We start from the raw sequence: 15,392 nt of genomic DNA, 5'->3' as shown, positions 1-15,392 counted from the left end.
GTGTTCAACAGAAGAATGAAAGTCATAGAGGTTTGGAACAAGTGGAGGATGAGGAAATGATGACAGAATTTTTGGGGAGAACCGTTGCTGACACAAGCTTTTTCTCTCCTTTGATTATAATCTGCCAGTCTGATTAAGTGTGATGAAGATATTATAGACGTTTTTCTTTGTGTTCCTGTGTTGTAGGATGAAACAGAAAGAGGCTGAAGCAGAAGAGAGGAAGAAGGAACTACTGAAGAAGAGGAAAACAGCAGTGATGGCACTCAAAGCCAGTTACGCTGCCACTCAGGTACCATCATCTGATTATAAGGGTCGCAAAATGAGCGGTTAATTATGAGAGCTGACGATTTCTGCATTATGAGTCAATCGAAACATCTATAATAGATCTCTCCATGCACTTTAGGAGACTATGAACGCTAGAAAGCAACGACAGAAAGCATCTGAACAGAGACAGAGAGAGCAAGAGCAGCTGATGAAGGAGTGGCTGGAGGCCCGAGGAATGAACAGCACTGAACACCTCCACCGGCTGAAACTGCAGGAGCGCCACAGCAAGAGGAATGAGTGAGGCTTTCACACATATACACTACAGCTGATTGCTTATAAAGCTTTGAGGACAGCTACAGGTTTCATTTCATTTCATTGAAGGGAGTTTGAAGAGAAACGGACAGCGGGGCAAATGGAGATTGTGGCTAAATTGCTCTTGGAAAAGAATAAGGAGGAGAAGCATAAAAAAGCTCCAGCACCAATCCATGGGAAAAAACAGCCGGAGAAACTCCTGCAGAGCATACTGCCTTCATCTGAACATACAAGAAGAGAGGTACCAGTCACACTCACCATAGATACAGCTGAAGTCAGAATTATTAAACCCCCTGAATTATTAGCCCCCCTGTTTATTGTTTTCCCCAGTGTCTGTTTAACAGAGAGCAGATTTCTTCAACACATTTCTAATCATAATAGTGTTAATAACTCATCTCTAATAACTGATTTATTTTATCTTTGCCATGATGACAGTAAATAATATTAGACTAGATATTCTTCAAGACACTAGTATTCAGCTTAAAGTGACATTTAAAGGCTTAACTAGGTTAATTAGGTTAGCTACGCAGTTTAGGGTAATTAGGCAAATTATTGTATATACAGATGGTTTGTTCTGTGGACTATTGAAACAAAATATAGCTTAAAGGGGGCTAATAATTTTGACCTTAAAATGGTGTTTAAAAAATTAAAAACTGCTTTCATTCTAGCCAAAATAAAACAAATGAGACTTTCTCCAGAAGAAAAAATATTATCAGACATACTGTGAAAATTTCCTTGCTCTGTTAAACATCATTTGGGAAATATTTATAAAAATAAAATAAAATTCAAAGGGGGGGGGCTAATAATTCTGACTTCAGCTGTACATGGAGTGCTCAACATGAATGACGGCACCCCATTTTGAACAGTTATATTTGTATCCATTTCTCAGTGAGTATAGGCCATATATGTTGGTGCATTTGAACAAAACAGATTTATTAAACAGATATATTTATTAAAATAACATTTTAGTCTCCGCACATCTTTAGAAATAGAAAGATTATGTATTTAAATTCATGCGAAATATTGGATTTCAGCAAAATTGTATACATTTTTAGTTTCTTTTGAATTTTGCTATTTTTATTTTATTTTTATTTTTTATTTAATATTTTCCCCTAACATATAGATTTGGGGGTACTTATTTTGGACCATTATCGTAAGTTATTTTGTTAGATTAGCTCCAGATTTGGCTTCAGTACTGATTAATCTAATGTATATGCACACATATAATATTGTAAAGCTTGCTATACAAAAATATTAATTTAAATGAGAGATTTGTGAGGGGTGAACTCATATTGAACACTGCAGCTCATGTGGTATTTTAAAGTGTCCTAATATAGTGTCAAAGTCTTCTACGACAGCTTTAAATGCATCTAAGGTCAGAAAACATTGTAATTTTATTATAATATGCATTTAATATTGGAATCATTCTGCAATCGTTTCAATCAATTCGGAGCTTATAAGGTGTGGAAACTCCTCCCCTTTGGTAAACCAGCTCTGCTGTGATTGGTCAGGTGATCAAGTCTATTTTAATTGGTCTCAGCATCAGAAAGTCAAGCGTGGTTTAAATTAAAAAACAATAGAAAAGTAGTGTATTAGACAGACAAAATGCCAACCCAAGCTCATTGTGGATACATAGCCCTGTATACATTTCTGGAGAACACGAAATACGTCCCAGGAGGTCATTTTTTTTAGAGTTTTTGTTTTCGTGAATCCACCAGAGGCCACTGTGTGTGCTTTTTCAGATCTTGATTCACCAGAGGCCGCTGTCGAATGACTGACCGACTAACCAACCGACTGATCCCCCATCCACGCCCTTCGCTAAACCCAACCGATAGTGTTTTCAACAGCAATGATTGACCTGATCACCACCTTCCCTAAACCCAACCGACAGCATTTTCAAAAGTAATCCAGAAAAAAAAGGCCTGGTTTTTACTATGTTTTCAGATCTTACCACGTTCTCACCGTTACTTACTTGTTTATTTTATTTTTTTGCCTTTTGTTGTAATTTTACCTTTCTGGAACCGTTCTCCGCCGGAGTTGAAAACTGTCGTCTTGGTCAACTCCGCTCTACCTCCCAAGTCTGCTGATGAACCACTGGGCAAACTGGTAGCAGCGGAAAAGCCGTCCACATGGAGGTTAGCGATCAGCTGGTAGTGCGTAAAGGAACAGAAGTCATTGATGGCATCATACCACACCGTAGCGTCCGTTTTAAAGATGAAATGCAGCCTGATGTACCTCTGGCTACATAATTCGCGCTCTCCAGAAATATAGATGGGCGTACATATCCACAATGAGCCTGTGTTGTAAAATGCATTGTGTAAATGGCCCCCTAGAACAGAAGTGTATGTTCTCATATATTTGACTAATAATGCAGCTGACCTGTGATCAAGAGTCTGTTTTGTTGTGTTTAATTCAGGAAAGGCATGTAATGTTGAGTCCCAGAGCGTCTTTTGTGAGCTCCCGCAGTGACAGCATCAGCGATGTCAGTTTCTCACCGGAGTGTGTGGAAATGAAGGATGAAGATGACGGAGACACGAGCCTGGCTCAGCCTGAGTTCACCGGCCTTTGGGAGCACAAACACACAGATTATATGGTAACAAATCCAGAATAAAGTACTGAAGCATCTCAATCTGCTTTTGAAGGAGTTTTCTACGATAGATGTGTTTGATTTTGGCTTGCGTCTCTAATCTTTTGCAGTGTACTATGCATGAGTGGTGTCTTTTCAGTGCAAAAAAGCTCAATGTTATTGCAAATTTTGTAACATTTATTAAATGTTGTGTTAATGTTAGCATATGTTGTTATTTAAATAAGGTGTTTTGAACATTCTTGATTGAATGCTGATAGAGAAACATTCGTTTAACGTTATTGTACTGTGAATGTAATGTTCTAATAGTGCTTAAAATAACATTTTGAGAATGTTATTATGACATGAGACTGGAACATTCTAAAACCATTTTTAATTACAAACAATAACATTAATATAACATCTAGAAAAAGGATCCTTTTAATAAAATATGACACTGAAATGTTATGAAAACTGCTTGGAAAATTAAATATTAAAAATACTGAAGGTTTTGAAAGTTCTTAGAACCTTCCAGAAAAACATTTTATAACTTACTGAGAATGTTAGGGAAACCTTCTTAGAACATTAATATAATGTGACTGGAATGATCTAATAACGTTTTAAATAACATTCTGAGAACATTAATATAACATGACACCTAAATGTTATGAAAACATTACGAAAAACGTTATTATAACCAAAAAATAACGTTAATACATCATTCATAAGACTGGGTATTTGAAACATTCTGAGAGCACACACACACACACACACACACACGCACACACACACACACACACACACACACAAGATGCATTATATTACTTAATGGGAATGTTAAGGGGACATTTTTGGAACCTAAAGTTATTAGCTGGGTGTTTATTAAGATATTCTGACCAGAGATGGCCAGTACTGTGTTTCCCAAAAGCATTGCAACCCATAATAGATTATAAAGACCACTGGCACTCGTAGTTTGCAGGTATGCAATGATTTTGGCACATGCAGTACAGTTCAACACCATTGTTAAAGCTTCAGTCAAGACTATCTGTTAATATGAGATTAAACAGCCAATCAGTGTTGAGTTTTGCATCAGTGCCATGTCTGTGCTCCGGATTTCTAATGTGATCTGCTGCATATTATATAACATATGGTCATATCTGTTCCCTTAGGCCCCGTCTGATGAAAACATTGAGCTTGAAACATCTCACACCACCATGAAGACCACCGTGAACAAAAGTTTAGTTTCCAAAGCTGAAAAAAAGATCGTAAAGAGCAGAGAGTCAAAAGGACCACTGTTCATCAGCAAACCAGAGATTGTTCTGTTCAAGGTACCAAATGCAGGATTTTTATTAATAATAACAATAACGTTATTATTATCTCTTATTTCTTTAGGAAATCATATTGCAAAGAAAAATGAGTCACTATTGTGTTTGAAATTGGTAAAAAATCTTGTTTTACACAGCGAATGCCCTTCCAGCTGCGACCCAGTACTGGAAAACACCCATACACTGTCATATTCATACACACACTCATACACTATGGACAATTTAGTTTATTAATTCCCCTATAGCGCATGTGTTCGGACTGTGGGGGAAACCGGAGCACCCAGAGGAAACCCACACCAACACAGGGAGAACATGCAAACTCCACACAGAAATGCCGCTTGAACTAGTCGGGACTCAAACCAGCGACCTTCTTGCTGTGAGGTGACAGTGCTAACCACTGAGCCACCATGCCACCTTTAAAAAGGAAATAGGGATAATAATTTTCAACTATAAGGCATGTAGTAAATCAGTTGTATCATTTTACATGTGTTTAAATGAGAGGAAATGTAAAGTAGTGTTGTTTCTGAACTGTATTTGCAGGATTGGGAGGTTGGGAGGATCTACAAGAAAAAAGTCACACTCACAAATGCCACATATGGGACTAATTACTGTAAACTGATGGGAGTTTCAGACAATGTCAGAGATTATGTGTCCGTCAGGTGGGTGCACACTGGAGCATCTTATATTTTGTGTTTTGTTGGGTCAGTCCAAACCTGTCTTTACATTTTTCTGAAAAAAATACACAGTTGAAGTCAGAATTATTCGTCCCCCTGTATATTTTTTCTCCCAATTTCTGTTTAACGGAGAGAAGATTTTTTCCAACACATTTATCAACCCAGGCTCATTCTGAAAGCGTACCTCCACGGACATTTCTGCAGTTTTTGTTTTCGCGAATCCGCCAGAGGTCGCCGTGTACGCTTTTTGAGATCTCAAAATTCCCTTGCGAATGCCGTTCACGCCTGCTGTTCTCCTGTAAACCCACCAGAGGCCGCTGTCGACTCACTTTTTGACAGACTTCCTGACTGACTGAGCGAACAATCGACTGACCCACCCTCTCCCTTCCCTAAACCCAACCAATTTTATCGATTGACCCGCCCACCCACTTCCCTAAACCCAACCAGCACTCTTCAAAAGCAATCCAAAAAACTAAAAGCTCTCGTCTGATTTTTTATTTACCACGTTTTCAGATTTGACCACATCCTCACCCTGCTATTCACCTGTTTGTTTTATATTTTGGATTCTGTTTTTGTCTTACCTGCTTTCTGGAACCGCTCTTCACCAGACTCGAACCCCTGTCTTCATGGTCAACTTCTCTCTGCATCTCAAATCCGCCAACATACGTGGCACGCTAAAAGGGCAAACTGGTTGCAGCCAGAATGCCGTCCATACGGAGGTAAGCGGTCGGTCAGCGTGTAAGCGTGAAAAGGAACGGCGTCACACCGCCCCCTAGCGTTCGTTTAAAAAAATGAAATGCAGCCACACGTACCTCCGGCTACGTAGTTGGCTGTCTCCAGAAACGTCAGCAGGGCTACGCTTTCACAATGAGCCTATGTTGACATTATTAAACATAACAGTTATAATAACTCATCTCTAATCACTGATTTCTTTTCTCTTTGTCATGATGACAGCACATAATATTAGACTAGATATTCTTCAAGACACTAGTATTCAGCTTAAAGTGACATTTAAAAGGATAACTAGGGTAATTAGGGTAAAGTTAGGGTAATTAGGCAAGTCATTGTATAGCAGTGGTTTGTTCTGGAGACAATCCAAAACTAATATTGCTTAAGGGGGCTGATAATATTGACTTTAAAACAATTAAAAACTGCTTTCATTCTAGCCGAAATAAAACAAATCAGACTTTCTCCAGAAGAAAAAATATTATAGGAAATACTGTAAAAATATCCTGAATCTGTTCAACATCATTTGTGAAATATTTGATTAAGAAATTCACTGGAGTGAATAATTCTGACTTCAACTTGTTCGACAAGAGACCGTTTTTGTGCTCCTGGGTCACTAATGTCAAACTAAAAATGTGCAAATGCAGAGTGAATCTGTCATGCTGTTAATATGTTGTTGTTGCTATAAATGTGCAATTAATCACTGTCAAGCTGTTTGCATTTATTGACTAATTTAATAAATGTGTGACCTCTTTCCTTGCAGTTTCGAGCCACCAGGGCCCATGTCTGCAGGGATGGCTTGTGAATTGGAGGCTATATTTAGACCCTCGGTAAGGCTTTTCACCATACTAGCATCAGCTCTGGAAGTATATCCTGGAAGATATATCTTCGCTTCAGTCTGTAGTGTTGTTGCTTCTTAAAAGGACAGTTCATCCCAAAATATATATTCTGCCATCATTAATGAAGATATACTGAAGAATGCTGGAACTATTGACTTCCATTCATTCATTTTCCTTCGGCTTAGTCCCTTTATGAATCAGGGGTCGCCACAGCGGAATGAACCGCCAACTTATCCATCATATGTTTTACACAGCGGATGCTCTTCCAGCTGCAACCCTGTACTGGGAAACACCCAGTCACACTCAAACACTACGGCCAATTTAGTTAATCAATTCCCCTATAGCGCATGTGTTTGGACTGTGGGGGAAACCGGAGCACCCGGAGGAAACCCACACCAACACGGAGAGAACATGCAAACTCCACAGATTAAAGAAAGCAACAGTGTGGAATAAAGACAGTATGAAATCTTCAATATTTGTTGTAGGTGGTGGTGGATCTGGATGGAGCAATTCACTTTCAGTCGGCAACTGGCCCTTTTTCTGTGCCCATCAAGTGCTCCAGGAAGAAATGTGAGGTAGGAGTTCTTGCATAGTATCTATTTCAAATAATTTCACAACAAGCAAGCACATTTATGACACTGTTAAAGGGATAGTACACCCAAAACTGAAAATATACTCACTATTTACTCACCCTCAAGTGATTCCAATTGCAAAATTAGTTTCTTTCTTCTGTTGAACACAAAAGAAGACATTTTGAAGAATGCTGAAAACCTGTACTATTAAACTCAATGGTTATAGGTCTCCAGCATTCTTCACAACATCTTCTTTCCTATTCAACCCAGATAAGGAAACTGATAAGGGTTTGATTTTTGGGTGAACTATCCCTTTAATGTGTTTTCCCGAAAAGTCACATTATCTCCTATTTCCCCCCCCAGATGGTTGTTGATCAGTGTGTTGTGGACTTTGGCACTCATGTAGTGGGACAGACGGTTTCCCGAATGATCACCATGACCAACAGAGGAGCCCTCGGCACTCGCTACACACTGACCCCTGTGTCCAGCCTTCAGCAGACACCGGTCAACCACACACACGCACACACACACACTCAGAGAGAGAGAGAGAGACTTGTTCCTGTATCCAGGTGTACAACCCTCACAGAAAATACTTCATTCTCTGTGGTTTATAGGCATGTTTACCCATGGGGAGCTTAATTTTGGTCCCAACGGTGACACAAGTCCCCATGAGTCTGTGTGCATTCAGGTGTAAGTCCCCCAAAGATATAAAAACCAGTACACATATATACACACACTCCAGCTCAGCTGCGGTCATACATCAAATAGCTGACTTTACTTAGTAAATGCTGTGGAAACCTCTCGCCCTAAATCGCTCTTTTTTTATTTCTACATTTTTATATGTTTATTTTCAATATACACAACATTATGTAGGACACAAAAGTACAGCGAACATCAGGACGTTCCCTTTAACAATTAGCAAAAATAAAAAAGTCTAAAATAAAATACAATAAACACCCCCACCCTGTCCAAATGGCATACTTGGACTCAAATTCTGTCACAGCATTTGTCATGTTGATGTTAAATCAAGAGTTACAGTGGTTAAGGTTAATAAAAACAAAAAAATGATGTCCAGAAATTACGCATGAATAGATTCAGTGTCAAAATATTTTAATTAAATATATATATGTATAATATATAATTATTTATATCATATATAATTATAATAAATCATATATATTACAGTTTATATAGATAAATAGAAGAAAATTTCCTCATCATTTCCTCACATTAAAATGGTTGTAAGCTTTTATAAGTTTCTTTCTTTTGTTGAGCACAAAACAAGATATTCTGAATAATTTTGGAAAAAAAAGCAGCCCCTGACAGGCATGGTAGGAACAAAACATACTACAGTTTAAAAGTCAATGGCTGTTTTTCCCAGCATTCTTCAGAATATCTTCCTTTGTGTTCAACAAAAGAAAGACACTCAAACAGGTTTGAAACAAGTGGGGAAATGGTGGCTGAATCTTCATTTATTGGGTGTACTATCGCTTTACAACATTATTTAACTGTCTTTTGTTAAGCTGATAAGATGTTGTTTTATGGTGGATTTCTCTGTGCAGGTTTTCACTAAAGCAGATGTTGAGATGTCCAGTCTGAATGAAGAAAAAGCAGAAATCCCATCAGGTATGAAAAAACAAACAAGACGTCACTCACAGTGACTCGAGCCCTGGGTAAACACTGCTTCTCTCCTGTGCTACACTGTAGTAATATATTTGCATTTGTGGGATTAATTATTATTATTATTATTATTATTATTATTATTATTATTATTATTATTATTATTATTATTATTATTATCATTAATATTATTATTATTAATATTATTATTATTATTATTATTATTATTATTGTTATTATTATTATTATTGTTGTTATTATTATCATTAATAATATTATTATTATTATTATTATTATCATCATTATTATTATTATTATTATTATTATTATTATTATTATTGTTATTATTATCATTAATATTATTATTATTAATATTATTATTATTATTATTATTATTATTATTGTTATTATTATTATCATTAATATTATTATTATTATTATTATTATTATCATTAATATTATTATTATTAATAATAATAATAATATTATTATTATTATCATTAATATTATTATTATTATTATTATTATTATTATCATTAATATTATTATTATTGTTATTATTATTATTATTGTTGTTGTTGTTATTATTATTATTATTATTGTTATTAATATTATAATAAAAAAAACATCAAACATGAAAAATCTTACTGTTCTAAAACTTTTGCCTAGTTGTGTATATTTAGTATATATATATGTGTGTGTGTGTGTGTGTGTGTGTGTGTGTGTGTGTGTGTGTGTGTGTGTGTGTGTATAAAGACGCAAAACAAATAAAATACAAACATGCCACACAAAAAGATAATAATATTTATAAATAAATGTTTATAATAGGAATAAATATTTTATAAATCTAAATAAACAGTTATACTAAATATTATAATATAATATACACAGATATAAAATACATTATTTTAATTGGAAAGACACTTGTTTCTTAATTGTTTATTAGTATATGTTTGTATACAAAACTACATTTTGAACATATTTTAATGATACATTAATTTTGCCAATAGAGTCTCCTATCAGAGGTCCTGATGAGGTTCTAATAGCTGATCCAGAGTCCATGGAGACTAAAGTGGAGCAGAGCACCATTGAGCCTCCTGAGATTAGCATTGGCCAGGTATGAACACACTGGGCCAGGTTATCCCATAACGGTGTGTCTTGACTCTTGAACAGAAGTTAAGATTGTCCTTTTTTCCCATATTGTGATGTACATCTGATTGAAATGGTCCTAAAATGAGAAAAAAAGTAGGGTGGTGCATGATTGCACCCTTTGGGAACTGAATGGATTGTTGGAGGATGGGTGTTGTTAACAAAATGATAAAAGACTGACGAATAAATGAAAGCAGGAAATGAGACACACTCTGATAGCCTCGCCCTAATGGACTGATAGTACCACTATAAAAGACTGATAGTCTTATCCTAAATAACTGATAGCCCTCCCCCTAATGGACTGATAGCCCCACCCCTAAAGCACTGATAGTCCCACCCTTAAATGACTGATAGCCCCGGCCCTAAAGGACTAATAGCCCCATCCCCAAATATCTGATAACCCCACCCCTAAAGGACTGATAGCCCCATCCCTGAAGGACTGATATCTCCGCCCTAAAGTACTGATAACCCCTCCCAAAAGTACTGATAGCCCAGAAGCAGATAGCATAAGTTTTTTTTTATATTTTTGTGTGAACTATCCCTTTAAATTTCTGTTTCTCTCCTAAACCTCTGTGAGAAGAACTTGGTGAAAGGGTTTGAACACTGTGCAATGAAACACCACTATCAATAGCTGCAATTAATTCATTGTGACTTTCACATTTGAGTGTGTTGAATGAAAATGTGACATGTAGGATGTTTCTCTGCAGGCTTATGAAGGTGAGGTCGGCCCGTTTATGAGTGTCAGATTACCCATCATCTTCACCCCAACCATTCCAGGAGAGGCTAAACTGGACTTCCAGATCACATTTTCACAAGCCGACTGTGAACCGGTGGAGTTTTCACCTCATTATGAGCAACGTTTACCTCTTTATATTCACATGCAGCTCTACATAAACAATAAACCGACTTTTCTCCATCTTATTTAAATGCACAGATTGATGTTTCAGTTCACGGGGTGGCAGAGAGCGCACCTGTGTGGGTGGAGAAACCAAACATCGATCTCAAAATCTGCATGTACGATCGCCACTATCAGGACAGCATCCAAGTTCAAAGCAGGTACAAATATAGAGAATCAATGATGACAAGTAGATCTGTAGTTAAAGGAAATATTATTGCTTCCTGTGAAAATTGTATTATTTTACTAACAAGGACATTTTCTCAGTATTTCTCGGTAGTGTAATAATGATAAACACAATTGGCAGTAGAAATATGGACCACTGTCACTTTAAGAGCCGCACGGATCTGATGTACTGTTACACATGCATTTGTATGTGCACACAGTGCATATGTATATGAAAATATTCACTAAGCTCAAGATATTTTATATTACCTGGACAAGCTTGTGCTGTTAGTTTATTGACCAATCAGAATCAAGTATTCAAGTGAGCCGACAGGGTATTACATTTAAACACTGTATTTGTGCTTGATAATAAGCTGAGAATGAGTTCTCCTTCAGATGTGAATACAGCGGTTCTCTCTCTGTGTCTCCTGTGTTCTCCTGACTGTTGAGAGTGTGAATATCTGATGGTGTTTTCCTCTTCTTAGAGCCAGCACAGCACTCAGGCTGACGTTCAAGGTGTGTAAAGAAATGAGGAGTCACATGTCTATCCAACCCAAAACAGGGTTAATCCAGGCCAAATCCAGCTTCACAGCTCAGCTGAAGTTTCTGCCCAGGTACTGCTCAATACTCATTCATTCATTCATTTTCTGTTCGGCTTAGTTTCTTTATTAATCCGGGGTCGTCACAGCGGAATGAACCGCCAACTTATCCAGCATATGTTTTTACGCAGCGGATGCCCTTCCAGCCGCAACTCAACATTGGGAAACACCCGTACACTTTTGCATTCACACTTATACACTATGGACCATATAGCTTATTCAATTCACCTACACTGCATGTCCTTGGACTGTAGGAGAAACCGGAGCAACCCACGCCAACACAGGGAGAACATGCAAACTCCACACAGAAACGCCAACTGACCCAGCTGGGGCTCAAACCAGCGAGCTTCTTGCTGTGAGGCGATCGTGCTACCCACTGTGCCATCATGACGCCCCCTACTGCGCAATAATTATATTAATTCAATATTTAATGGCGTCACGATGGCTCAGTGGTTAGCACCGTGGCCTCACAGCAAAAAGGTCGCTAGTTTGAGTCCCTGCTGGGTCAGTTGGCATTTCTGTGTGGAGTTTGCATGTTCTCCCCGTGTTGGCGTGGGTTTCCTCCGGGTGCTCCGGTTTCCCCCACAGTCCAAACACATGCGCTATAGCGGAATTGACCATGGTGTATGAGGGTGTGTGTGTGTGTGAATGAGTGTGTATGGGTGTTTCCCAGTACTGGGTTGCGGCTGGAAAGGCATCCGCTGTGTAAAACGTGCTGGAATAGTTGGTGGTTCATTCCGCTGTGGCGACCTCTGAAATAGAGACTAAGCCGAAGGAAAATGAATGAATAAATATATAATGCACTGTTGGCGCCAATAGCCTAGTGGTTAAGTGCGCCAACATATAGCACCATGGTGCTCACGGCGACCCTAGTTCGATTCCCGACTCGAGGTCCTTTGCCGACCCTTTCCCTCTCTCTGCTCCCAACTATTTCCTGTCAATTCTCTGCACTATTCTATCCATTAAAGGTTAAAAACCCCTAAAAAATATAAAAAAAAAAAATAAATAAAAAAAAAATATATATATAATGCACTGATTAATATCTGTGCTTGATGGAGTAAAGGCAATTATCTTCACATGTTTTATTTAAATACACTTCATATTTTACTCAGGTTACAAAGCTGTTTTGATAATGAGATTTACCCTAGTAACTGCCTAGCAACCACATATAAGACCTTAGCATTTAGTGACGACTGCTTTTCCCCCAACTCCAAGTCTAAACCAAAAGGTCCTTGTTTAATACTATTCAACACAGGCTCATTGGAACTATGTGCTTCAGCCTACATGCTTTGTGGAAATGCAAAAACGTACTTCAATGTGCGTTTGACTGCAGTTTGTAGGTAAACTAGAGGGCAGTATGACAACAACTTGTGTTTCTTTTCACACTAATGATATTTACAGGTACATATTATGAACGAATATGGGATTATTTGCAAGTTCTTTATTTGCAAAATAGCAAATAAATATTATATGATAACTTCATGGTGTCTATGATCTGTAGTCGAGTATATCTACTTCACCGATCTATCTCTATATGGACAACGTTTTGCATTTGGTCCACAAAAGAGATTAAAGCAATGTAAAATCAAGGTAAAGCTATGTGTTCGCAGTGTATTTTTCTGTTATATCTACTTGTGGAAACAATATTAGTTGGGTTTAGGGTTTGCTAGCTGAACTGTACTGCAAGCGTCGCCTTCGCCCGGACATGTATAAGGTGTATGTGTATCTGAAACGTACTTCAAAACATACCTTAAGTATTGTATTTCATATTTACAAAAATGTAGACAGCGCCCTCTAGTGAATTTTCCATCAAAAACTTACTGCAAAACCAGTGGTGTAGTCCTTGCTATACGCACGTATACTCAGTATGCCTACTTTTTTCCACGAGCTGTTTGGGTATTACCACTTCTGAGGATCAATAATTGTATATACCCTCGGTATACTCACTTATTTTTCTGATTAAACTTCCCTAATTTTAGTGTATTTTTTAAAATTCTTACTTATTCGTATATTGTGTACATTTTTCTTTGTTTACCCCAAATGGATCTGTTCCTGATCTGCCCTAAAATTAAAATCCTAAAATCGCCCCTGTAAAACAGTATTTCACATTTGTCTTAATCGTGCCTACCGATACAGGGAACGACAGTATATATAACACTAAAAATAATAAGGCAAAGACTACTCATAAATCGCGTAACAATATGCGATATAAAGGGTTACTACTAGTATATAATAGCGACAACAGAAGACAGACTCCTAATAGGTTGGTTTAAAACAAGCATGCACGAATATGACAATCAAAAATAATGGCTGATTGATGTTTGAAGGAACCTATTAAATGTAAAGTAATAAGCCAGTAAAGAAAGTAAGTTAAAAAGCTGTATATATATATAAATATAGCTAATGAATCAAAGAAACATTGACTTTCGTCGTTTCTTTGCCTACTTTCATTTCAAATTTGGGTCACCTTTTTTTTTAATACTACACCACTGTGCAAAACGTACCCTAAGCAAAGTATTTCAAATTTGCAAAAATGTAGACACTGCCCTCTTGTGGATTTGTCATGGAACATGTACAGCAAAACGTACCCAGTGCAATGTATTTTACATTTTGCACGTATTTCAAACGAGGCTTGGCTGTACTTACTGTATCCTATATGAATAGGGTGTAAGATGGTAATTACATACATAACAATATACAACATATATTGGTCAGTTTTAACTGCAACAGCATTTACACGACACTGTTTTAGTTCAATTTATGGTTGATTTAAATGGGACCTATTATGCCAAAAAAATACTTTTATAAGAGGGAATATAACCAGCATCTAATGGTAAAAATTTATTAATTCTATTTTTTATCATCACACTTGATTAAAACAGTCTGCAGAAACACATTGATGGACATTCTCATTTTGTACATGCCATCAGAGGAGGAAAACCCCACCATTAGTGATGATCTTGCCCTCATTAACATAAACAGCCCTGAGTGAGAAGCAGCCATCTGTCATTAGATTTTTTCACCATATACACAGGCACACAGGCGTTTGTAGCTCCGCCCTCTTTTGAAAAGAGCCCAATCTCATTTGAATATAAAGCAACAGTCACCAAAACGCCTCAATTAGCATCAAAACCTAAAAGGGTCACTTTCAGAGAGTTAGAAAACATTATTAATGTGGTATTTTGAGCTGAAACTACACACTCAAGTGACTCCCCTATAAATTGATTCCATCTAAATAATTCAAATAGTGTTTACTAGGATAAATAATATGTAATACTATGATGGATTTAGGAGGATTTGTTCAGAGAAAGTTCCAAAATACAACAACAAAGCAGTGTTCTCCCAAATGTAGCTTGTATCATAGAAAGATCTCATAACATAAAACCACGAAATCATGGATGAAAGCTCCCGAGAGCAGCACGTGGACATTTAGGATGAGCTGAATTTAAATGAGGCTTCTGGGATATTTTTAAAGCCGCTGCGCTGCCCTTTTCCCTCGCCCACATTTCTCATCTGATACGGCGCCATATTGAAAGCTAAGCTGATTTGGGGTCAGATGAAGCGGCATTACATGACAAAAGTTAATGGAACATTTGGCGTAGCGGCGGAGGAAGTGAAACTACATTAATCTGCTTTACAGGGCTTTAAAATGCAGATTAAAACAGCATTAATAGCGTCCGCACACGTTC

General features: G+C 37.3%; 1 protein-coding gene across 1 annotated transcript in view; it reads left to right on the top strand.

Moving 5' to 3' along the window:
* The window catches only part of cfap74 (cilia and flagella associated protein 74), a 62,618-nt gene that overhangs the window by 7,821 nt on the left and 39,405 nt on the right, over positions 1-15,392 (top strand). The window contains exons 8-21 of the mRNA XM_056464574.1: positions 187-289; positions 404-561; positions 646-817; positions 2,993-3,169; positions 4,309-4,467; positions 5,005-5,123; positions 6,628-6,694; positions 7,189-7,278; positions 7,639-7,779; positions 8,838-8,901; positions 9,906-10,012; positions 10,752-10,874; positions 10,979-11,100; positions 11,590-11,718. Of these exons, the coding sequence (XP_056320549.1) occupies positions 187-289; positions 404-561; positions 646-817; positions 2,993-3,169; positions 4,309-4,467; positions 5,005-5,123; positions 6,628-6,694; positions 7,189-7,278; positions 7,639-7,779; positions 8,838-8,901; positions 9,906-10,012; positions 10,752-10,874; positions 10,979-11,100; positions 11,590-11,718 (1,731 nt within the window). The remainder of the gene's footprint in view (positions 1-186; positions 290-403; positions 562-645; positions 818-2,992; positions 3,170-4,308; positions 4,468-5,004; positions 5,124-6,627; positions 6,695-7,188; positions 7,279-7,638; positions 7,780-8,837; positions 8,902-9,905; positions 10,013-10,751; positions 10,875-10,978; positions 11,101-11,589; positions 11,719-15,392) is intronic.

The sequence above is a fragment of the Danio aesculapii genome, chromosome 8 (assembly GCF_903798145.1).
Source record: "Danio aesculapii chromosome 8, fDanAes4.1, whole genome shotgun sequence".
Classification (NCBI taxonomy): domain Eukaryota; kingdom Metazoa; phylum Chordata; class Actinopteri; order Cypriniformes; family Danionidae; genus Danio; species Danio aesculapii.
The sequence above is the reverse complement of the archived record's forward strand: the minus strand, read 5'-3'. Positions and strand labels throughout refer to the sequence as shown.